Source organism: Aethalodelphis obliquidens, unplaced genomic scaffold, assembly GCF_003676395.1.
Source record: "Aethalodelphis obliquidens isolate GAN/ISIS:26980383/991018 unplaced genomic scaffold, ASM367639v1 scaffold31, whole genome shotgun sequence".
Lineage (NCBI taxonomy): Eukaryota > Metazoa > Chordata > Mammalia > Artiodactyla > Delphinidae > Aethalodelphis > Aethalodelphis obliquidens.
Genome location: NW_020837975.1, coordinates 10,509,228 through 10,535,035, shown reverse-complemented (window position 1 = coordinate 10,535,035; position 25,808 = coordinate 10,509,228). Strand labels below are relative to the sequence as shown.

General features: G+C 40.6%; 1 protein-coding gene across 5 annotated transcripts in view; it reads left to right on the top strand.

Moving 5' to 3' along the window:
* The window catches only part of BTBD9 (BTB domain containing 9), a 411,686-nt gene that overhangs the window by 45,821 nt on the left and 340,057 nt on the right, over window positions 1–25,808 (top strand). For all 5 annotated transcript variants that reach the window (XM_027127128.1, XM_027127127.1, XM_027127130.1 and 2 more), the window contains 2 exons: window positions 9,452–9,671; window positions 13,434–13,553. In XM_027127128.1, coding sequence (XP_026982929.1) covers window positions 9,452–9,671; window positions 13,434–13,553 — 340 coding nt within the window. The remainder of the gene's footprint in view (window positions 1–9,451; window positions 9,672–13,433; window positions 13,554–25,808) is intronic.

Below are 25,808 nucleotides of genomic sequence, written 5' to 3'. Positions count from 1 at the left end.
GTTTAATGTATGATTTAAAGCTTGTGTTTCCTTGTTTATTTTCATTTTGGATGATCTGTCCATTGGTGAAAGTGGGGTGTTAAAGTCCCCTACTATGATTGTGTTACTGTCGATTTCCCCTTTTATGGCTGTTAGCATTTGCCTTATGTATTGAGGTGCTCCTATGTTGGGTGCATAAATATTTACATTTGTTATATCTTCTTCTTGGATTGATCCCTTGATCATTATGTAGTGTCCTTCTTTGTCTCTTGTAACAGTCTTTAAAGTCTATTTTGTCTGTTATGAGAATTGCTACTCCATCTTTCTTTTGATTTCCATTTGCATGGAATATCTTTTTCCATCTCCTCACTTTCAGTCAGTGTGTGTCCCTAGGTCTGAAGTGGGTCTCTTGTAGACAGCATATATATATGGGTCTTGTTTTTGTATCCATTCAGCCAGTCTGTGTCTTTTGATTAGAGCTTTTAATCCATTTACATTTAAGGTAATTATCGATATGTATGTTCCTATTCCCATTTTCTTAATTGTTTTGGGTTGTTATTGTAGGTCTTTTCCTTCTCTTGTGTTTCCTGCCTAGAGAAGTTCCTTTAGCATTTGTTGTAAAGCTGGTTTGGTGGTGGTGAATTCTTTCAGCTTTTGCTTGTCTGTAAGGGTTTTAATTTCTCCGTCAAATCTGAATGACATCTCTGCTGGGTAGAGTAATCTTGGTTGTAGGTTTTTCTCCGTCATCACTTTAAATTATGTCCTGCCACTCCTTCTGGCTTGCAGAGTTTCTGCTGAAAGATCAGCTGTTAACCTTATGGGGGTTCCCTTGTGTGTTATTTGTTGTTTTTCCATTGCTGCTTTTAATATTGTTTCTTTGTATTTAATTTTTGATAGTTTGCTTATTATGTGTCTTGGTGTGTTTCTCCTTGGATTTATCCTGTATGGCACTCTCTGTGCTTCCTGGACTTGATTAATTATTTCCTTTCCCATATTAGGGAAGTTTTCAACTATAATCTCTTCAAATATTTTCTCAGTCCCTTTCTTTTTCTCTTCTTCTCCTGAGACCCCTACAATTCGCATGTTGGTGCGTTTAATGTTGTCCCAGAAGTCTCTGAGACTGTCCTCAGTTCTTTTCATTCTGTTTTCTTTATTCTGCTCTGCAGTAGTTATTTCCACTATTTTATCTTCCAGGTCCCTTATCCGTTCTTCTGCCTCAGTTATCCTGCTATTGATTCCTTCTAGAGAATTTTTAATTTCATTTATTGTGTTGTTCATCATTGTTTCTTTGCTCTTTAGTTCTTCTAGGTCCTTGTTAAACATTCCTTGTATTTCCTCTATTCTATTTCCAAGATTTTGTATCATCTTTACTATCACTATTCTGAATTCTTTTTCAGGTAGACTGCCTATTTCCTCTTCATTTGTTTGGTCTGGTGGGTTTTTACCTTGCTCCTTCATCTGCTGTGTGTTTTTCTGTCTTCTCATTTTGCTTAACTTACTGTGTTTGGGGTCTTCTTTTCTCAGGCTGCAGGTTCATAGTTCTTGTTGTTTTTGGTGTCTGTCCCCACTGGCTTAGGTTGGTTCAGTGGGTTGTGTAGGCTTCCTGGTGGAGGGGACTTGTGCCTGTGTTCTGGTGGATGAGGCTGGATCTTGTCTTTCTGGTGGGCAGGTCCACGTCTGGTGGTGTTTTTTGGGGTGTCTGTGGCCTTATTATGATTTTAAGTAGCCACTCTGCTAATGGAATAGGTTGTGTTCCTGTTTTGCTAGTTGTCTGGCATAGGGTGTCCAGCACTGTAGCTTGATGGTAGTTGAGTGAAGGTGGGTCTTGGCGTTGAGATGGAGATCTCTGGGAGATTTTCGCTGTTTAATTTTACATGGAGCTGGGAGGTCTCTTGTGGACCAGTGTCCTGAAATTGGCTCTCCCACCTCAGAGGCACAGCCCTCATGCCTGGCTGGAGCACCAAGAACCTTTCATCCACATGGCTCAGAAGAAAAGGGAGAAATAATAGAAAAAAAGAAGGAAGGTAAAATAAAATAAAATAAAGTTATTAAAATAAAAACTATTTATTAAGGAAAAAATTTTAAAAAGTAAAAAAAAAAACTAAGAAAAACCGGACGTACAGAACCCTAGGACAAATGGTAAAAGCAAAGCGTATACATACAAAATCACACACAGAAGCATACATATACACACTCACAAAAAGAGAAAAAGGGAAAATATATATATATCTTTGCTCCCAAAGTCCACCTCCTCAATTTGGGATGATTCGTTGTTTATTCAGGTATTGCACAGATGCAGGGTTCATCAAGTTGACTGTGGAGATTTAATCCGCTGCTTCTGAGGCTGCTGGGAGAAATTTCCCTTTCTCTTCTTTGTTCGCACAGCTCCCGAGGTTCAGCTTTGGATTTGGACCCACCTCTGTGTGTAGGTCTCCTGAGGGCGTCTGTTCTTCACTCAGACAGGACGGGGTTAAGGGAGCAGCTGATTCGGGGCCTCTGGCTCACTCAGGCTGCGGGGAGTGGGGGATACAGATGCGGGAGAGCCTGCGGCGGCAGAGGCCAGTGTGACGTTGCAACAGCCTGAGGCGCACCGTGTGTTCTCCCGGGGAAGTTGTCCTTGGATCACGGGACCCTGGCAGTGGCGGGCTGCACAGGGGAGGTGTGGAGAGTGACCTGTGCGTGCACACAGGCTTCTTGGTGGTGGCAGCAGCAGCCTTAGCATCCCATGCCCGTCTCTGGGGTCTGCGCTGATAGCCACGGCTCGTGCTCTTCTCTGGAGCTCCTTTAAGCGGCGCTCTTAATCCCTTCTCGTGCACCAGGAAACAAAGAGGGAAGAAAAAGTCTCTTGCCTCTTTGGCAGCTCCAGACTTTTTCCTGGACTCCCTCCCGGCTAGCTGTGGTGCACTAGTCCCTTCAGGCTGTGTTCACGCAGCCAGCCCCAGTCCTCTCCCTGGTATCTGACTGAAGCCTGAGCCTCAGCTTCCAGCCCCCGCCCGCCCCGGCGGGTGAGCAGACAGGCCTCTCGGGCTGGTGAATGCGTGTCGGCACCGATCCTCTGTGCGGGAATCTCTCCGCTTTGCCCTCCGCACCCCTGTTGCTGCGCTCTCCTCCGTGGCTCCGAAGCTCCCCCCTTCCGCCACCCACAGTCTCCGGCCACGAAGGGGCTTCCTAGTGTGTAGAAACCTTTGCTCCTTCACAGCTCCCTCCCACTGGTGCAGGTCCCGTCCCTATTCTTTTGTCTCTGTTTTTTTCTTTTGCCCTACCCAGGTACGTGGGGGAGTTTCTTGACTTTTGGGAGGTCTGAGGTCTTCTGCCAGCATTCAGTAGGTGTTCTATAGGAGCTGTTCCACATGTAGATGTATCTCTTATGTATTTGTGGAGAGGAAGGTGATCTTCGCGTCTTACTCTTCCACCATCTTGAAGCTCCTCCCCTAATTCTTCTAGGTCTTTGTTAAAGATTTCTTGCAACTTCTCGATCTTTGCCTCCATTCTTTTTCCAAGGTCCTGGATCATCTTCACTATCATTATTCTGAATTCTTTTTCTGGAAGGTTGCTTATCTCCACTTCATTTAGTTGTTTTTCTGGGGTTTTATCTTGTTTCTTCATCTGGTACATAGCCCTCTTCCTTTTCATCTTGTCTTCCATTCTGTGAATGTGGTTTTTGTTCCACAGGCTGCAGGATTGTAGTTGTTCTTGTTTCTGCTGTCTGCCCTCTGGTGGATGAGGCTATCTAAGAGGCTTGTGCAAATTTCCTGATGGGAGGGACTGGTGGTGGGTAGAGCTGGGTATTACTCTGGTGGTCAGACCTCAGTAAACTTTAATCTGCTTGCCTGCTGATGGGTGAGGCTGGGTTCCCTCCCTGTTGGTTGTTTGGCCTGAGGCAACCCAATACTAGAGCCTACCCAGGCTCTTTGGTGGGGCTAATGGCAGACTCTCGGAGAGCTCATGCCAAGGAGTGCTTCCCACAACTTCTTCTGCCAGTGTCCTTGTCCCCACGGTGAGCCACAGCCACCCTCTGCCTCTGCAGGAGACCCTCCAACCCTAGCAGGTAGGTCTGGTTCAGTCTCCTATGGGGTCACTGCTCCTTTCCCTTGGTCCCGATGCACACACTACTTGGTGTGTGCCCTCCAAGAGTGGAGTCTCTGTTTCCCCCAGTCTTGTCGAAGTCCTGCAATCAAATCCCGCTAGCCTTCAAAGTCTGATTCTCTAGGAATTCCTCCCTCTGTTGCCAGACCCACAGGTTGGGACGCCTGCCGTGGGGCTCAGAACCTTCACTGCAGTGGGTGGACTTCTGTGGTGTAAGTGTTCTCCAGTTTGTGAGACACCCACCCAGCAGTTATGGGATTTGATTTTATTGTGATTGCGCCCCTCCTACCGTCTCATTGTGGCTTCTCCCTTGTCTTTGGATGTGAGGTATCTTTTTTGGTGAGCTCCAGTGTCTTCCTGTCGATGATTATTCAGCAGTTAGTTGTGATTTCGGTGCTCTCGCAAGAGGGAGTGAGACACGTCCTTTTACTCCGCCATCTTGAACGAATCTCTGAACTTGTTTTAGACTTACTGAGTTTGAGAGTTTCTGGGGTATCTAAATTCTAAGTTCTGTCTCATGTTAGTCATTTCCCTGAGTGATCTTTTCCTTGTCCATGACTTCAGACACTCTTTTGAAATACTGATTGATCTTAAATAGGTGTCCTTAGCCTGGACTTCTCTCCTGACTCATCAGATTTAGATTTCTTTTCATTGGGCATAGAAGAAAAAGCATAGGTTTTGGAGCGAGACAAATTTGACTTCAAGTCCTGAATTAGTCACTTACTAGTTGCATGACCTGGTGTTAAATCACATAAGGAATTTTACCTTTAGTTTTATACCTTTGCATATTGTTATGAGAATTACTCGAAGTAATGTGTGCAAATAATGTGTGTAAGCTCAATACTGTAGGAAACCATTGTTATATTATTATTTTGTGTTCTTCCTCATCTCTGTATGTCTGTGTAGGAGGTATCACATTGATCACATTTTTAAAACCTTTTTATTTACTTGTTTTAGATCCTTGAAGGCACACTGATCTTTGTATCCTCAACATTCAACACACTGGGTAGTCTGTAGATGATACTTGATGAATGAATACAATGAGAATTGTCTGAAAGCAGTGGAAGCATATTACTGGTGTTCAGGAAGCAGTCAAAGCTGGTGGTAAAAGAACTGAAACCTGGGCTAGAGTATAGAGAAAGAAGTGAAAATCAAAGTCTGAGACTTGGAGGAGACTTATGACCAGGGGCTGAAGGTAGAGAAGGAAGAATTAGAGGTAGGAAGAAAATTGGGATAGGGTTACGGAAGCCAGCAGAGGAGAGAGCATTGCTATGGAGTGGGTGGTCAGTGGTATCTGGTGATGCTGGGAGGGCAAGAAGAATGAGAATGGAGAGAAAAATTTTGGATATAAATTGTGGTGAGTTGGTTAGTAGTCTGGACAGAAGCTTCACTAAACAGGGAATTAGGCCATGGGTTTGAAAATTATAGTAAATACAATGTGTTGACTATCTGATGTGTGAATTGGAATAAAGGTAGTAGAGAAATAGTATGGTAGCTAGAGGGAATGGGTCAGGAGAGGTTGGAGAAGAGATTAGAGATGCTAGAGGGTGATGCTGGTTGAGGGTCAGCCTTCGGTAAAGGTAGGAGGGTAGAGAGGGGAGAAGTAACAAGATGAGTAATATAGTTTTAGCCTTTGTAAATCTTAATTGTTGGATCCTTTCTTATATAAGCTCCTTTTTTCCCCTTCTTGCCCTAGTTTTGATTCGAGGTGTTGATAGGGCCTCAGAACTGGTTTAGTTATAAGGATAAGTTTGGGACATTGCAGCAGAACTGAGGAGAAGCTTTGGACATTTCATGTAGTTACTGGTAGCTTGGAATTGATCAGCTGGTCAGTATAGGTGTCAGACCTGGGTTACTATAGACCCATGAAATTACCGTGAAAGGGAGTAATTAACCAGTTGAGGACCCCTCAGTTCTGGAATGATATGCTGCTCATAAATGTTAAATTCTTCATTTTGGAATAATTTAGTGGAAGCTCAAGGAGGAGATTATACAAATGCTTGAGAATCTTTTATGTAACTTATAAACTCGAGAAATGATTAAGTAGCAGACTGTTTTTCTACCTTTTTAATTATATGAATAGTAAAACTAATAATAGAAATAACTAAGGAAGCATATCACTTTCCTCTCAGACCCTAAAAAATATTTATTCAGACATTCATGCCATTTTTAAAAAATCAGATTTCTTCACAGTTAGGGAAAAAAGGGGTCTAAAATTTCAGAACTGTTCCTTAGCTGATGGTCTGGAAGGATAGTTCTGCTTATTTTGAAATTATTGATGAGATTTATCTGTTTCTTTGTTCTTCCCTGGGTATAGGTTCTGAGTCTTTGGGGACTTTTCATGAAACATTGAGAGGTTCTATCTTGGGACTAGGGAATTAGTATCTAGGGGCATAAATACTAAATCTTTTTTTTTTTTTTTTTTTTTTGTGGTACGCGGGCCTCTCACTGCTGTGGCCTCTCCCGTTGCGGAGCATAGGCTCCGGACGCGCAGGCTCAGTGGCCATGGCTTACGGGCCCAGCCTCTCTGCCACAACTACTGAGCCCACGTGCCACAACTACTGAAACCCATGCGCCTAGAGCCCATGCTCCGCAACAAGAGAAGCCACCGCAATGAGAAGCCTGCATACCACAGCAAAGCGTAGCCCCTGCTCGCCACATCTAGAGAAAGCCTGTGCGCAGCAGTGAAGACCCAATGCAGCCATAAACAAACAAATAAATAAATAATAAATAAGTAAATAAAATTTGTCTCATCTATCACATAAAGACAGTAATAGCAGAGAACCGTTAATACTTTGAAAACTCTTTGACTCTATTAGTATTCTGTCTTCCCAGTTGTAGTTTTTGGTATCTTTTAGTATCTTCATCTGTAAACTAGGGGGTTCACAAGTCATCTCTGCTGAGGATTCACAAATCACAAATTTGAAGCTTTTCTTTGCTTGCTTATAAAGTGCTTCATCTCTAGATTGGAGGCACCAGGAGGGCACAGCCTATCTCTCTCACAGGGTACCTGGTACAGAATGGGTCTTCAGTAAATGTTTTTTGACTAATTTAATTCTTATAGAGTACTTTGTAGACTTTATTTTTTTATTTGGTTGCGCTGGGTATTAGTTGTGGCTCACCAGCTCCCTAGTTGCAGTAGGTGGGCCCCTTAGCTGTGGCATGCACGTGGGATCTAGTTACCTGACCAGGGTTCAGAGACCTGGGCCCCCTGCATTGGGAGCGCAGAGTCTTAAATACTGCACCACCAGGGAAGTCCCATGGTACTTTAGCATATATTATTTATAGTGTAATTTTTACAGTAGCCCCGTGGGTGGGTTGGGTAAAATATTATTATTTTTAGATGAGAAAACAGATTCATAGAGACCAAGAGGCCTCATCAGGGATAATAAGTGGTAGAGCCTGAGTCTCAAACTTAGGTTTTCTCATTTTAAGTCCAACTTTCTTAAAAAAAAGCTATAATAGACTGTTTCTTTCCTTTGGGTCCTAAGTAACCTTAGAGGGAAGGGACTAGTAAGAGGGAAAAAGTATGGTCTTCCCATCAGAAACCCTTTATGAAGGTAGTAGCAGGGCAGGGCCCCTGGAAACAGATTGCATGTGTTCTGATAGCACCTCAGCTCCTTGCTGGCTGTATGGCCTTGGGCAACAAAGTCCATTTAACCTTTCTCTGCCCCCACTTTCCCATCTGTGAAATGGATATAATAGTAGTCCTACACTCAAAGGATTATTATGAGGAGTAAGTCAAAGGAATTAATAAAGTTTGTTAAATAAACGAAAAATAAATATGAAGAATATGTGTGATTTTCATGAGCTAATAGAACGTAGAACATTATAAACTGAGCACTTAGGCCTCTGGTGGTAAGAAGTTGATCATGACTAGATTTTGTTTTCATTTGGTTTGGTTATCTCAGTTGCCATAGTCTTTTGAAGGTTAATTAAACTTACCCCAACCCCCACTTTTCAGCTTCATTTTTAAATCATCTTTCCCTGTCTTCATTTGAAAAAAAGTTTCTAAACCCACATTTGCCAAGAAATCTACGATGATGAATTACTTACTCCTTTTCCCTAAGAGCCTAATTATAGCTCATACTTTCCCCTATTCAAATCACACAGCCAAGATGTACATATTCTGTGAGAATTCAGCATTTATTTACAGTCTGTAAACTTGCTTAGTTTTATGTGTGCTTTTATACATATTTTGTAATAATACTGGCAATCTTTTTTTTAGAGCTTACTCTGTGCTTTGCAAAGATCATCTCATTTAATCCTTAAACAAAAACACCTGGGAGATGTTGCCCTATTGAGAAATTGACATTCAGAGAAAGTGACTTCCCCAAATTGATACCATCTGGTTAAAGGTGGCACCATTATTTAAACTCTGACTTTGAATCTCAGGCTCTTAACATCTACTTTATGCTGCCTGTTGTCTCTCCATGGAGAGTGTCAGTTTTAGAATGTTAGTACCTGGAAGACAGGTTCTAGATCTGTGAAGCAAAATTTGCAGAGGACTTAAGAGTCCCAGGAACAATTGACTCTTAGTACATCTAGTGTTGGAGAGGGGAGGGGGGTTAATTATAATCATAGTATTAATTTTTTTTTTTTTTTTTGCGGTACGCGGGCCTCTCACTGTTGTGGCCTCTCCCATTGCAGAGCACAGGCTCTGGACGCGCAGGCTCAGCAGCCATGGCTCACGAGCCTAGCCGCTCCGCGGCATGTGGGATCCTCCCGGACCGGGGCACGAACCCGTGTCCCCTGCATCGGCAGGCGGACTCTCAACCACTGCGCCACCAGGGAAGCCCCATAGTATTACTTTTGATGACAGACTGAATTTTTTTTTTGAATTTTTATTTTTAAAAATATTCAAGTGAAGTAAAAATATATCTTCTTTTAAACATATTCTTGGTTTTTAACTAATTGTTTCAGCACATCCTTGTATGACCAACAGCTCCGCTGTATTGGGGTCTTTCTCTTTCTGTTTTATAAGATGTATGACCTGTTTGCTTTGCTTTTATACTTCGTGCTCAGTCCAGATGGCAGGTACGGGTCATTTTACATGCTAGTTTTGTCCAGTAGATATTAAATTAAAGCTACTAATAGAATTAACTCAGTAGAGCTGGTTTGTTTGTCCTAGAACATGTTTTTTTCTAGTATTTACAACTTTTTCTTAGTAGTCTTAGTCCCAGGTACTTTGTGGCTGTGATGATGTCATTAAATTTCAACTGTGGTGGTATCTTAATCCTCACAGACACTCCATATCTCGTCTCTCTCGTTAAATTAAATGCATATACTAGAATCAACTAAAATGCTAGAATTTTATCTTTTTTCCCAAAATACGGAAAATTTCATAAGTAACCATTAACCTTACTTCTTCTATTTTTAACTGTAGTACCAGAAGAAAACATTGCAACTATGAAATATGGAGCCCAGGTGGTAAAAGGGGAGCTGAAGTCTGCCTTATTAGATGGTGACACTCAAAATTATGATTTGGATCATGGATTTTCTAGGCACCCAATTGATGATGACTGCCGTTCTGGCATCGAGATTAAGCTAGGTCAGCCGTCCATTATCAATCATATACGGATACTCCTGTGGGACCGAGATAGCCGGTGAGTCATTAGCATGACTTGGAGAGAAACTGACATGTCTGATTGAGATGGCCTAACTTTGTGGTCATCTGCTTTGGCTTAAGAGATTTGCTGGTTTATATCTTTGTCATCACTTTGCTATTTCTCTTGAAGTTTAGTTTTGGGGGAAGAATTAAAGAGTGCGTTTCTTTAAAAAATAGCATTTTTTGCTTTTTTCTGCTTATAAAAGTAATGAATATGTGTTTATTGTGGAAAACAGAAAATGTAGAAAAGCACAAAGAAGAAAATAAATATTGCTAGTAATCTCACTGCCTATTATTAATTTTTATATTTGTCTAACCAGTACTTTTTTAAAATTAATTGATTTTATTTTTGGCTGTGTTGGGTCTTCGTTGCTGAGTGCGGGCTTTCTCTAATTGTGGCTTGCGGGGGCTACTCTTTGTTGCGGTGCGTGGGCTTCTCATTGTGGTGGCTTCTCTTGTTGTGGAGCATGGTCTCTAGCTGCGCGGGCTTCAGTAGTTGTGGCACGTGGGCTCAGTAGTTGTGGCTCGTGGGCTCTAGAGTGCAGGCTCAGTAGTTGTGGCTCACAGGCTTGGTTGCTCCACGGCATGTGGGATCTTCCCAGACCAGGACTCGAACCCCTGCCCTGTGCATTGGCAGGTGTATTATTACCCTCTGTACCACCAGGGAAGTCCCTAACCAGTATTTTTTTGTTATGCATAGTCTCACACATACACACACACACACACACACACACACACACACACACACCAGAAACACACACACACACACACACACCAGAAACCTGTAAAACCACACATAGTTTTACAAAATAAAGGTTAGATGTACAAAAAGTAACTTCACTTTTCAATTAATACACTGTGAATATTCTACTCTTTTAAAAATTTCCTGTAAAATGTTACTTTTAAAAAATTTTTTTGAAATATAGTTTACTTATAATATGTTTAAGTTCTGTACATATATATATACAAATATGTTTTACATATATATTCTTTTTCATATTTTCCATTATGGTTTATTACATGATACTGAATATAGTTCCCGGTGTTATATAGTAGGGCCTTGTCATTTATCCATGTAAAATGTTACTTTTAATAGTTGTTTGGTATTCCACTATATGAGTTACCATGGTTTATTTACTTGATTCCTTAGTTTTGGATATTATGATAACTTTTAAAATATACTTTATACTGTGGACAAAGAAAAAAAATTGTCTTTTGGTGTGAATAAATATCATTATCAAAACAAAAGAAATATGTGAAAAAAACTTGATGGGCTCCAGCCTAGGAACCCACCAGTTTCACAGTGCTTTCAAGATTCTGCCTTCCTTTCTAGCCACTCTGATGTTTTCACCCACTGAGTTCAGCCATGGCAGAAGTACCAGAGCAGTAGGATGACCAAGAACTGAACAGTCTCCCTCATTGCTGCTCGTCATTAACCTAAACCTGTACACCCAGTCTCTCTCTGGTGTACAGTCTCCTAGGCCCTACTCATGCCTCTTTGAGTCTGGGCATGAAGGGCTTAACAGTAAGGGTGATGAGACCCTGCAGATCTTGCTGGTTAGTTCATTTCTCTTGTTAGCACCACTGACCGCCACCCTGGCCTTTCAGGCCATTTGAGCCAAGTGTGAGGGAAGCTTTATGAAGTGAGAGTCAGCATTTCCCATGTGCGTGGGTATTGGAGGTTATCTCCAGGTTATCTCATTCTTTTTAATTAAGTATATGTTTCCTGATATGTATCGTTGGATATAATATGATGTTTAGTTGGCAAAGTGGAGCAAATTTCACGTATTATTTACAAGAGTCTCTGATTAATAATAGTAGTAGGCACTGTTCTAAAAGGTTTACATATATTAACTCATTTAGTTAATAATGCAATTAGTATAAAAATAATAAAGAAAAGGTTAGTACATTTGAAACTGTAAGTACTTATCATCATTTCCAGGATGTTAAATATTTATAGGCCACTTTGTTTTATTTTTTTATTTTTAATTAATTAATTTATTTTTGGCTGCGTTGGGTCTTCGTTGCCGCGCACGGGCTTTCTCTAGTTGTGGCTACTCTTTGTTGTGGTGCGCCGGCTTCTCATTGTGGTGGCTTGTCTTGTTGTGGAGCGCGGGCTCTAGGCACGCAGGCTTCCGTAGTTGTGGCTCGCGGGCTCTAGAGTGCAGGCTCAGTAGTTGTGGCGCACGGGCTTCGTTGCTCTGCGGCATGTGGGATCTTCCCGGACCAGGGCTTGAACCCGTGTCCCCTGCATTGGCAGGCGGATTCTTAACCACTGCGCCACCAGGGAAGCCCCAGTTTGTTTTAGTATGTGCGTTTCATTCACAGGGGACTTAACTTTACCATGTACTAGTTCCTTTCTCACAGAAGTTATCATTCTAAGCAAAGGTGAAAAATTCAGAATCTTAAGCCAAAAAGATTCTCACATGTGTTGTAAAATTATATCCTGCATTGCTGATAACCCAGAGAGGTTCAATAAAAGGTTATAACCAGTTTGAGACTGAGCCATAAAATGGATGGGAGTGAGGGGACAGCAGAAAATGAGGGGATGACACAAAATAAGCTGACCTTTTCTGGTCACAACTGTTGGTTGCAGGCTGACATTTATGGTCACCTAAATCTTCTGAGATTGTTCCTGTTGATATTACAGTACAAGTAATAACTGCATCTCAAATTTAAATTTGGCTTATGACAGGGGAATATAGATTTGTTCAGTATGGAACCAGCATGTAATGGTCCAGGGTAGCTGACCAGGGGAGGATGATAGGCTGTTTTCATTACTGCTAGATTATTAGCTGCCAAATTTTAAGTTGTACCGAAGAGGAATACATACGATCTCTTCACCCATGTCATTTATTTTTCTGCAGGCTGTATCTGTGTGTGGGATGGTAGGAGACTGGGAGGAAGCAGGAGATAAGCTGGCCTCTGTGAGGAACCATTCTGAGTTGGCTTCCCTCCTGAGACAGGAGGGCTGGGTGCTCAGGCCAGTGAAGGTAGAGGGAGAAGGCACACTTCTCTGTTTTCTGTCCTCTCTCTGTCATGGCTTTATTAACCTGTTAATACGGTATATGCAAGGCATCCTGGTCCTGTTATATCTTATATGCCTGATATGTGACAAGCACCGTGCTAGACCCCGGATATATGCAGATAAATATGGCATGGTCTATGTTCTTAACCAGCTTGAGACCTTATAAGGCAGGCAGACATGCAAAGAGATAATTTCAATACATTGTGGCGAATGCTATGTTAGGGGGATCTATACACATTTCGTCATCATCAGAATTTGGTCATTATGCAGAAAATGTAATTCATGAATAGTGTATTTTTTGTACCTTTTAACATTTTATTAAAATATAACTTCGGGGGGCTTCCCTGGTGACGCACTGGTTAAGAATCCTCCCGCCAATGCAGGGGACATGGGTTCATGCCCTAGTCTGGGAAGATCCTACATGGTGCGGCGCAACTAAGCCTGTGTCACAACGACTGAGCCTGCACTCTAGAGCCCGCGAGCCACAGCTACTGAAGCCCGCACACCTAGAGCCCGTGCTCCACAACAAGAGAATCCACCACAATGAGAAGCCCGCGCACCGCAAAGAAGAGTAGCCCCCCCTCGCCACAAAAAAAGAAAGACCCAAAAAAAAAAAAAAAAACCAAAACACACCACAAAAAAAAAAAAAAAAAAAAGCTGCTAAAAAAATATAGCTTTGTATTGTTATTTTAATATGATACTTTTTTCTGCCTTTTTCCTTTTGATTCATAGGTCTTATTCATACTTCATTGAAGTCTCAATGGATGAACTTGATTGGATCAGAGTGATTGATCATTCGCAATATCTGTGTCGTTCTTGGCAGAAGCTGTATTTTCCAGCCCGTGTCTGCAGGTTAGTTCTCATGGCTTATAAATGCTTTTGATGTTTGTTTAAAGAGATCTGGATGTTGAGAAACAGATTTCATTTTTCTGTCTCATAGAGGAAAAGTTTTCCAGGAGGATATCAGTTACTAAATGTGTCCCAACTAAAAAACTTAGGGATACTATGGAAAATTAAGCATCTTAATATTTAGAGTGTACTGTGGAACTGTTTTGTACCATATTTACGTAAAGGCATGTAAATGAATAAAAAGGGACGACACACTGAGAAGTGGAAATGCTTTTTAAATTCCATGCTATACCTTGAAAGCAGAGTTATTGTTAGGGGGTGCGTTCTTTTCACAAAAACCATGAGAGATATTTCTGGAGGCTTCCCTGGCAGTCCTCAGGGCCAGGAGGAGATTTTTGGATGCCATTGTGCATGTTCTTTTTCTAGGTCAGTGGATATCAGTGGAGTTTGAAAGAGCAGGTGTTTCTAGTGGGGTTGGGTTTGGGGCAAGGGAGGCTGAGCTGGTGGGGCTCCAGGCTCACACCTTCCCTTCAACCAGAGCACCTTAACTTTTATTGTCATTATGTATTTTAGCTCCATGTAAGTTTGTTTTTTAAAAAGTACTGATAAGCTATTCTAACATTTCATATTCTTACTTTAGATGTAAGCCATCTTTTAAGCTTTCTTTCTGAAATTCTGCAAAACCAGTATGAATAATAAATTTGGGAGTTGGGAAAGGTGGTTAAAGGCCCCTGAAATTCTGTTGTGTTTTTTCTATTGTGATTTTCCCCTTGGAAATTTCCCTCAGATATTCTTTACCCTAAACTCAAGAGATTGAAGGCAGAAAGTGATTGGTTCGTTTAATGAAGTGTGTCAAGAAGGGATATGGTGGGTGTAAGCCAGGGAGCACGTGGAGCTGGCCCCTTACCCACTCCGCTCCACACCTGTACTCGTGACCCCAGCTGACATCCCTGTGTGGCTGAGTTGGAGCAGATGGGGATGCCCCACAGCACTTACTCTCTCAGTCAGAAGGCACCCTTATACTTATTAAACGCATGATCTGACAGCATCAGGCTGAATTCTTACTTCTACCACAGGAACTCCACAAAACCTTTCAGCCTCTGGTACAGTAAAGAATGTCGCCTACATTTTTTTTTATTATGGGTATGACTGGACACAATATTGTTACCCAAGGATACTCTTGTGTGGAAATGAAGAAAATCAATTTCATTTCCCCAAAGAGGGACTAAAGTGTCTCAGGTCTAGCAGTTGCTCTTTTATCAGAGGATTAAAATGAGAGGGACAAGAAATTGAGTGAAGATTCTGTATCTCAGAACTGCCTAGGGATACGTTGAGAGTGACAGAGGGGCCCCGAGGTAGAGGAGGGGATTGAGTCTGCATCGACTGACATTATTATGGCTGTATCAGATTAAAAAATAAGCAGCATAACAACCAAAGTGTCTGACGTGGACCAAAGGACTGTGTGTTTGTATTTAATTTGAAACACTAGGAGCACGACTCCCAGAACAAATCATCGTGACTGTAATACCAGCTATGATAGAGGCTGTGTGCTTTACCCATCTGAAAACTCCTACTCTGTGGAGGGAGACGTGTACCCTCAGTCGTGATCTCTGGCTTTTAGAAAATATAATTCCTCTCATTTATTAATGGGTATTATTTATACTCCCTTTTCCTTATTTTGTCTTTCCTGTGTGGCCTTGCCTTTGTTGATGTTGCTTTTATGTGTTGTAGAGCCTGGCTGTTTTCATGATTCTAGTTTTTGTCTTGGTATAGCCAGCTCCCACGCTGGTTGAGAAAAACTGAGCAAAGGTGATGTTAGAGACAGTGATAACAGGAAAAGGAAGGAGTCTTGATATGCATTTTAGTGAGAAAGCATTTTAATATTTATAACCACTTTAACTTACTATGTTACTACATTCCTTCATAAGCTCTGCCTTTTGTAATAGTTTGGAATTTTGGAAGTATTTTAAAATGAACTTAAGAATAAGTCCCTATTGATTATCCAAGGATGTTTCATGCTTGGTGTTTCTTATCTTCACAATCATTTATTGACTTCCTAAACAATGTTCTAAATACACTTCTTTCAGGGACTTCACTGGGCACATATAAATTCTTTATTTCCTTAGCACGTAAGTGTTCACTTTGCATTGTGTTAGTTAATTTGAACATTTATATGTCACTCTTGTTCTTCAGTGTCCTTTGCGTGTTTGTCTTGCCTCTCATACTAAAATTACAAGCTCTTGGAAGCAAGGAGTATGGATTCTAATCTTTCAGTATTCTTGTGCAGTTCTCAAGTTATGACCTTGTATGCAGTAGGTACTCTATAAATGTTAGCACAGGTTTGGGGTCAAGGCACTGACCAGGTAATGAAGAGAGACTGATTCAATATTAATATGTACATATATTCATTGGTGCTTTTTATCCAAGTATTTGTTAAAATGTATATCTGTGCTGGAAAACTCTGGAGTGGTAAATGGTTCTGTACTCTTTGCAAAGTCTACTTTCTGTTTTTTCTTCAGGAAACTGAATTTTGAGGTTAATTCTGAAGGATGCAAGTGTTGTATATTGATGAAAGATTTCATTTAATATATTCACTAAAGAAGAGATACTCTGTGAATTATGAGATTACCCAGCCCTCTCTCTTGAGTCTAGGTTGAACTGTATGTAAATCAGCATCGGGTAGTAGGAAAATCATGGGCTGCAGAGTTAGAGCTCTTCTCAAATCCTGGTTTCATCTAATATTGGCACTGTGATCTTAGTAAAGTTGTGCCTCTCCAAGCCCTCATTTCTACACCAGTGAAACAGGAATAACAGCATCCTTCCTGGGGTCTGCTGTGGAGGGTTAGATGACAGAGCATATGTACAAGTACTGAGCACAATGCCTGGCCCAAAGTAGAGGCTCAGTAAATAGTTGTTTTTATTACCTTTTCTACTTTCTGAGACTCTGAACTGGTGTTTGGCCTTCAGAGAAAGAGAGCCATCCTGCCATTCTCTGTAGCCATGGTGGCTCTCAGTGGTGGCTCTCAGTATGGGGAAACTGTTCCTTATCTCAGGAGTGTGGTCCTTTCAGCACTTTTCCATATTGCCAGTCCACACACATGCCTTCCATGGTTCTCTTTATCTTAGTAATCTTCCCATTTGTATGTTTCCAACAGTTTTCATACATTTTGGTTTTGGTAAAGCATTTTTTAATTGTGGTAAAATATATATAACATAAAATTTGCCGTTTATATATCCTGTGGAATGTAATTTAGTCAGCATTTCCCCTCACCGAGATAGTGGTGATAAGGATAATGTCAGGCTTCAAAGCTGGAGTGATGGTTACAACCACAACAGTGAATGGAGAGAAATGGTCTGCTCTTTCTTTCTGGGTCCTTTTTAGGAATTCATTGTGGGTCAAGTGGGGACTGCTCAATGTAGCCAAAAGCTTAGACTAATAACAACCCCCTAGCCCCCAGCTGGAAATGAAGAAAAATGATGTCAATTTTGGTACAGTTTTTCATATGATACTCAGAACCATCTTATATCTTATCAGCTTTGCCTTTTTCAGGAAAAGGAAATTTCTGCTTTATCCATAAAGTCCCCAACCTTCAAACTGTCTTCTTGGCTATCTAGTAAGCTCTCTTCAAGTCCTTCCACAGCTTTCTTAGTTGGTAGAGCCTAGGACTGAACAAAAAACACTAACAAGGAGTGGAAATATTGAGTGCCCTGGGATGCTTTAAATTTTTTTTCTGGCTTTTTCTCAACACGATGCTGGTAATTTGGCAGCTGCAAAATGTTGCTGAAATATGAGAAGACTTGAAAACATGGATGTGAATGCGTACAGAGGTAGCCCACATAAGGCTGGTAGCTGGAATTACAAAAGTGAACTTGGTATAAAACCTGGGAGTTGAGGGAGAGGAATAGTGGGCCTAAAAGCACAGTCCTTAAGAATATAGCTATTGAGAGAGGGAAGGAAAGAGTAGGTGGCAGACAGGTGTACTGCAGGGGCTGGTCAGAGAGTTAGAGGAGAATCCGGGGGAGCACAGAGGCCAGAAAGGGTGTTGAGAAGGGTGCATCTTGATGGTTCAGAACATGGCACAGGATGGATGAACTCACTTAACACAAAACTGAGCTTCTTTCTTCCTTTCCTTTTGTTTTTAATTATCAAAATGGAAATGTCTTTTTATGACATTTTAATTATAAAATTATGATGTAGTACACATTTTAAATATTGATAAAGCTTGCCCTCTGATACGGCTGTACTCAGTCTCTACCAATAGCACATAGAAACGCCCCTTCTCCAAACCCTCACCAATGCAGGCGTTGTCAGCATTTTGCCAATGTGATTTATGATCTGTAAAAAATTGTCTTACTTTAAGTTGGATTTCTTTTATCGTCTGTGAAGTGTAGGGTATCTTATAATACTTGACATTTGTTATTTCTCATTTATAAAAGCCTATTTTTGTCTTTTGCATATTTTTCTTCTGGGGTGATTATCTTTTTGTTTTTGGCTTGTGAGAACTTTATGTTGGTATGTACACCTTGATACATATACATGTATATATCATATATATGTGGTGTATATATACATGTAGACGTATATTTGTGTATGTATGATTATACTTTTGCCTATCATGTACTGTGCAATTTGTTATTAGTTTTTAGTGTTTTATTAGTACTTTTTACCATATAGAATTTTATGTTTAAAAAAATGTAGTCAAATCTGTCAGTCCTTTTTATGGTTTCTGGTGGTCTGATATCATGTTTAGAAAGGTGTTCCTCACTCCAACGTTAAAGAGTGTTATATTTTTATAAATTTTTTCTGCTACTTGTTATTTTTATCTTTGTATCTAAATATTTAATCCAGCCAGAATATTTTTCTTGTATCTTTTCAGATTAGGGATAATCAGTTGACCAAGACCATTTATTTAATAATCGTTCCTTACCATACTAGTATGAACAGCCATATTTATCATGTGCTAAATTCTAGTATATACTCCACTCTGTTCATTGATTTCTTTGACTGTTAATGAAAGTGTTTCAATCATTGTAGTTTTCCCTTCCCTCCTTTTTCTTCCTTCCTTAGAGTGAGAGATTATAATGTGCCAAATGTGTCATGGACAAAAGGGTGCTGTAGAGCATCTGCTGGCCTGTCTTCTAGTCTCAGTGGTCACAGTAGAGGTCATAAATGATGAAAAACATCTCACTAGAACGGTTCTACTTTCACTTACAACAAGAAATTTAGGCATGCTTCACCAGCTAAGAAAATAGATTTTTCTTCATTTATTCATCTGTTTATTCATCCATTACTCACTCATTTCACAAATAAGCTCCTACTTTGTGCTATGCATTGTACTGGATACTGAGGCCATAACACTGAAGAAGACTGCCAAGATTTCTGCTCTCATAGAATTTGGGAGGAACCAGATATAAACAATAAGAGCACAACAGGTAATTGTAAATGTTGTGAAAATGATACTGTGATAGTGACCCAGGGTCAAGAGGAGGAGAGTAGTTATTTAAAATAGGTGATCATGGGAAGCCCGAGAGGGGAGCTGGGTGTTTTAAATTGAGATTAAGGAGGTGATATTCTCTGGTCATTGTTGTAGATATTTAGGCTTTCTTTGGTGTACATCGAATGTTATTCAAGAGTAACTGGTCTACTCTAGGAGGCCTCATTAAATGAATACTAAAACTGTACTGTTTTTTGGTTTAGAGCACTTTTATTGCACTTTTAATCTCTTTTATTGCTACCATACATTCCAAGTCCCCTCTCATCCCGGCCATCAGTAGATGCAGCATAATTTTTTTACCCATTTTCATTAGATTATAGTACCTTACAGTGCTATAGATATACAAGACATAAAACAAATGAGAAAATAAACATTGCTATTTATGGAAGCATTCTTTCCCTACCGTATTAACCTTGTACAAAAGCGTGTGTGTCTTCCACCTTTTCTCTTTTGTTCTCCCCCAACCCCCTGGGCATTGATATATTTATTTACTTTTAAAGGTAGACAGTTTTACATTAATCAGTGGTTCACCAGGATGCTTTATAATCATAGCTAGAATTATGCCGAGCCTTTACTTTCTTTATATGATTGGTGTCTTCAGAAGTCAAGAAATGCCTTATTCAGTTGTAAAGGAAGAAGGAACAGTTTCACTTTTTAAAAGTAGTCATTTTAGTTCACACTTAGGTTGAATTGTACCTCCACCTATAACTTTGATACCATAATTGAATCAGTATAGAGCAACCTGCAGACAGAATAGTCTCTTCTAAGAGTGCAAAGCAAAATGTAGCCACATGGTGTCACTAAATCGTAACAATTTTACTGGGGCTAAAGAGAGATTAAAATTGCTTTTTAAAAAATAAAACCATATTTAAATATAAATTTTCTGAAGTCTGTGATTTGTGAAATAGCATGTAAAACTATTTGTACTATTGAAGTCCTTCTACTCATGTGGAGCATTAATTATGCCTGAAGTCCGCAGAGGTACATTCAGGTGCTAGCCAGCCCTTGACTCGTAGTCTGCCAAGTATAGTGGACTTCTGTAGTAGAGCTATTCAGTTTTATACAAATAAGTTCTTTTTTTCTCTTAATTTTTTTTTATCAAGTAAGTTCTTTTTTTTAATCTTTCTTTGGAATTTTGAAATAAATAGAAGAGTAACCCAAAGGAGAGAGCTCCATTAAATATTTATAAGGAATCAGGGAGCAGAAGAAAGGAGGAGTGAGGAAAAGAGAGTGAGGGTTACAGGACCTCAGAGGAGAGACAGGAAGAGAACAGTCTAACACTTATTGAGTATCTATTGTGGGCCAGACACACATTGCTTTCTTGTATGATTCTCATGATAGCTCTAGGAGAGAAACACTACTAACTACCTTCATTTTACAAATGAGGAAACTGAGCCTCAGAGAAGTTAAATATGCAGGTCTGTGACTACACAGTTAACGTCACAATCCTACGTTGCCTCTGCAGACTGTGAGGTGAAGAAATAGCTCTGCTTAAGAGTAGGGGGAGACATGGAGCCCTGGAGAAGCTCTTGCTGCCTTTTTGGCAGGGACGGTTTCCAGGAATGCTGAAACAGAGGGCCTGGGGTGGCCACACTCAGCTCGTGCTGGCCATAGCCACCTGCATGACAAGGATACTGATGAGGGGGAGGAGGAGGATGAACAGTTGGGGAAGTTTTCTCTTTTAAAATGCCCCAAAGGGAGTGTAGCAATCCTTTATGTATGTTTTGTCAGTTTGTCAATAGAACTTTGAATTTTCCTGCCCCCTTTATTCGCCATAAGATCATTTTAGACTTTATTATTACAGAGTGAACCTGGTGTTCTTAACTCCTGATTTGTTTTACTTCAGCTATATTTATTTATTTTTTAATAAATTTATTTATTTTATTTATTTTTGGCTGCGTTGGGTCTTCATTGCTGCGAGCGGGGTTTTCTCTAGTTGCGGAGAGTGGGGGCTACTCTTCATTGCGGTGCGCGGGTTTCTCATTGTGGTGGCTTCTGTTGTTGCGGAGCACGGGCTCTAGGTGCACAGGCTTCAGTGGTTGCGGCTTGCGGGCTCTAGAGTACAGGCTCAGTAGTTGTGGCGCATGGGCTTAGTAGTTCTGCAGCATGTGTGATCTTCCTGGACCAGGGCTCAAACCCGTGTCCCCTGCATTGGCAGATGGATTCTTAACCACTGTGCCACCAGCTGTATTTAGAAACAAGTTTCATATATTATGGAATTTCTCTTCACAAGATCTCTTTACATCTTGAACTGCTTTTTTTTTTTTTCTTTTTAGTTGAGGAATTTCCTATTTATTATTTTCACTTAGGATCCTCTTATTAGACCAAAAATATTTTTCATTGTGTTTTTTTGTGTGTGGGGTACGCGGGCCTGTCACTGTTGTGGCCTCTCCCGTTACGGAGCACAGGCTCTGGAGGCGCAGTTTCAGCGGCCATGGCTCACGGGCGCAGCCGCTCCGCGGCATGTGGGATCTTCCCGGACCGGGGCACGAACCCGTGTCCCCTGCATCGGCAGGCGGACTCTCAACCACTGCGCCACCAGGGAAGCCCTCCACTGTGTTTTATATTCCGTAAGACCTTTGAGACGTGGCTGTTTGTACTTAAGTTTTTCAGCTGAATCTAGACTTTTTGTTTTTGTTTCATTTTTGTTTAAAGGATAATAACATGTTGAGCTTCTTTTGTGTGTAGTGGAGGACTTGAAACATGAGAAAATAGAACAGGGTTGTCCTTTTTCTTTGCATTTTATTTTATAATTTTAGAATATAAATTAGTATCTCTTAATAAGTGTGAGATGATGTTAATAACACCAATGACCTGTTATTACTACCACAAACAGCCGTTGTGTGTTTTTCATTCTGGAAGGGCAAGAGCTATGTATGGTAGTGGTACAGTTGCTTCCCAAGCAGTCAGGTTCAGGATTAAGTTGAGATAGTACCCCCCTAGTTGATCATCAAACATCTTTTTTTTCCTGCTTTCCCTCTCCTCAATTCTACTCTATTACTTATAAGACTTATTCATTCATACATTTATTCAACAAACAGGTATTTATTGAATACCTGTTATATTGCAGGCACTTAGTTTAGGTGCCACCATAAAAGGGTGGACAAGACACAGTTGCTGCTCTTAAGAGTTTCATGATATAATAGGAGTGACAACTTTCTAAAGATTGATAAAGTAAGATATCAGTGCAATAATAGAGATATTTATATTTATATATATATAATATATATATATACATATATATATATGGTATGCTGGAGCATAGTTATGGGTGATCCTACTGAAGAAAATTTGGACAAAGGGACCAAGGGATTGAGCAGGAAAAAATAAGGGAAAAGGATGCTCTTTGTTCTCTTGCCAAAGGCAGAGTATGCAGTGGACTTGGTCAAATCTAAACTCTTCACCCAAAACTCTCCATCATTGGGCCCTTCTGCTTCTTTAGCTTCATCTTTGGTTCTTATTAGAAATTCTCTGCTTGGTCTCAGCAGTCAAAATCATCTATTTAACGGGAATTCCCTGGCTGTCCAGTGGTTAGGACTCCATGCCTCCACTACCGAGGACCTGGGTTCAATCGCTGGTTGGGGAACTAAGATCCCACAAGCTATGTGGCGTGGCCAAAAAAACCAAAAATTCCCTATTTACCATCTACCTGCTCATGCCTTCTACCTATGTCCCTAAGCTCAGAGAAAGTATGTGACTGACAATTCTCTCTTCATGTGACCCTGAATAACTGTTTCAGATATCTGGGACTTGGTTTCATTTAAAGTTTTTTTTAAACTTCTTTCAACAAGACTAGAGGAGTCCCTGTGAAGAACCATGAATTAGGTTAATTTTCACAAGTAATATTCAGAGAATAGTAAAAATACCCAAGAAGTGAAGGCAAAAAAAAAATCCCTCTGCTGGAGCCAGGATTTGAGCCAGTGTGTCTTTTGCTTAGAAAAATAATGCATTTTTGTAGGTACTTCGTTGTTGGGTACATGCTGTCTGTAAGGAAGTTAACATGGTTGTGTCAGTTTTCCAATTCGAGATCTCCTTTTGGAATCTCTTTTGGCACTGTGGCTCTCCCAGCACTTACTTATGGAACTTAGGAAATCCTGACCCAGGAAGCCAGACACTGAACTATTGGGCATGGGACTGTGGGTCTGTCAAGTAGAAAGCAAGGAAGGAATAGAAGACAAACCCATCTGGGACTTCAGGGTCCTTCATATGACCCAGGGGCCTCCAGCATAGGAAACAGAGGCAAAGGTGAGCTATAGAAATGGGAGCAGAAAGCCAGTGATTAATGGAAATGGTGGGGAAGAGCTTCCAGGACCTCCATCCCAGCTTCGGGACTGAATGAGGAAATAATATCAGATGAGTGAAGCTTCACTAACTTTTCTTTTTGGAAGGTCAAGAAGAAGGACTGCTAGATCTTAGAGGTAAAAACAAATAAACAAACTTGGACACAGATTTATTTGTGAATTACATAGTCATTTTCCGGGGGCTTCCCTGGTGGCACAGTGGTTGAGAGTCCACCTGCTGATGCAGGGGACGTGGGTTTGTGCCCCGGTCCGGGAAGATCCCACATGCTGCAGAGTGGCTGGGCCCGTGAGCCATGGCCGCTGAGCCTGCGCGTCCGAGCCTGTGCTCCGCAACGGGAGAGGCCACAACAGTGAGAGGCCCGCGTACTGCCAAAAAAAAAAAAAAAACTGCTACATAGTCATTTTCCAATCCTGTTTACTTTGGAAATGGTAATCTAAAGAAGATACTGGTTAAGTAGTTAATAATTCTCTCAGTGGAGAGTTAGGACTACGTATATATATTTTAAATTAATTACTTAATTAATTTTGTGCTGCGTTGGGTGTTTGTTGCTGCATGCGGGCTTTCTTTAGTTGCAGCGAGCGTGGGCTACTCTTTGTTGTGGTGTGTGGGCTTCTGATTGTGGTGGCTTCTCTTGTTGTGGAGCACGGGCTCTAGGCGTGCAGGCTTCAGTAGTTGTGGCACGCAGGCTCAGTAGTTGTGGCTTGCGGGCTCTAGAGCGCAGGCTCAGTAGTTGTGGCTTAGTTTCTCCGCAGTATGTAGGGTCTTCCTGGACCAGGGCTCGAACCCATATCCCCTACCTTGGCAGGCGGATTCTTAACCACTGCACCACCAGGGAAGCCCCCTAGGCCTACGTATATTTAAATTTCACTCCACACTGCCTAGCATTTATTGCTCTGACCTTTCATAACATTTATAGCTTGAATCATCCAATTTAGCCATTAATTACATAATATATCTTGTATATCTTGTAATTATTTTGTGGTTCCTGGACCTCACTGTATATTCCTTTGATAGTAGTTGCTCATCAGATATCTTGTTGAATCCCTTTATGCCTCTAACATTCTTGAATGCAGGTGGTTGGATAATAATCATTTTTTTTTCTGGAAAAATCCTTTTAACACTGCTGTTTTTTCTAGTGTTAAAAGGAGATACTAAGAAACCAGACTATTTTATTCTTTCCGTAGAAAATATGCTTAAAGAGAACTGTATGTACAAGTCCCATGGTTAATGCAATCATCAGAGCTTTCTCAGTCATCATTATAAATGGTACACGTTCTCTAGATCAGGATGCTTTCTGTGGATACAAGGTTAGCTCAAGAGACTGGACCAGAAGTGAAACCAGATTGCTTGTCAGCTGCCAGCAATTCTGGGCAGAGTGCCAGACTTGGTTCACCTTTAAAAATTCATCACCCAGTATGAAAATAGAGGACTCGATCCCTGCAGGGAATGGTGGTAGCATGAACACTGGGACTTCCTTTGGCCCAGAGTACTTTTATTGATGCTAGGAAAGGTGGGGGAACTGATCAGTGTGGACCAGCAGCTTTGACCTCATTTAAGAGCTGTAATATTTTCTCTAGTAGCCTTACTTCATTATGTTTCAAATTATAATTTCATAAGTTAATAATTGTACTTCCAAATAATGTGGGTCATATATACACATGAATATGTTTTCCCTGATAGGAAGGTTTAATTTCTAATAGTCATAGAAATTCTGTGCACATTATGAAGCTATTAGGATGTAACAGCTGTTTTAGTTCATTTCACCCTGCAAAAGAAATATGATGCAGGCTAAAATGATCAGTAATTATGTATTTTGAAAGCTAAACCTCCAGTTATAGAAAGAGCTAATTTACACATTAGATACTGATAAAACTACAGTAAGCTATGAGTTTCAAAGTTAGTGTTATCTCCTACCTAAGACTATGAAAGAGAATTTGTACCAAAAGACAATCTTTTCCTCTTTGAAATGCTCTTTTGCATTGCCTATTGTAATTTTGAGGTTGGAAATCAACAGTAATGAAGAACTGCTTTATATCTTTCTCTGAAGAAAAAAATTAGAGGGTTGTTAGAGGGAGTAGGATTTAGAAGGATTTCACTTTATTTCTGTTGATCAGTGCCTACCATCTGCCTTCCATTTAATATTATAGAAGCATGCATGCATTTCCCAGTTCTGAACAGATGATGTGCATGGTTTGTTGAGATATATGTATATTCTGGATGTGTGTGTGTATATATACCTACGGTGCTTAAAATCACAGTTGAAGAGTAAAACAGATAATGAGTCTCCATTTGGGGCTAATTTGCATATTCAGTTCTTGTACACAAAGTAAAAGTCTACAATGACACTGATTTTCTTTTCTACTTTAGAATTGGCACTAACCAGCTGTCAACAAATATTTTGATTAAACATTTTTCTTTATTGGAGAATTTTGGGGCACATTCTTTGTATAAACATATTGTT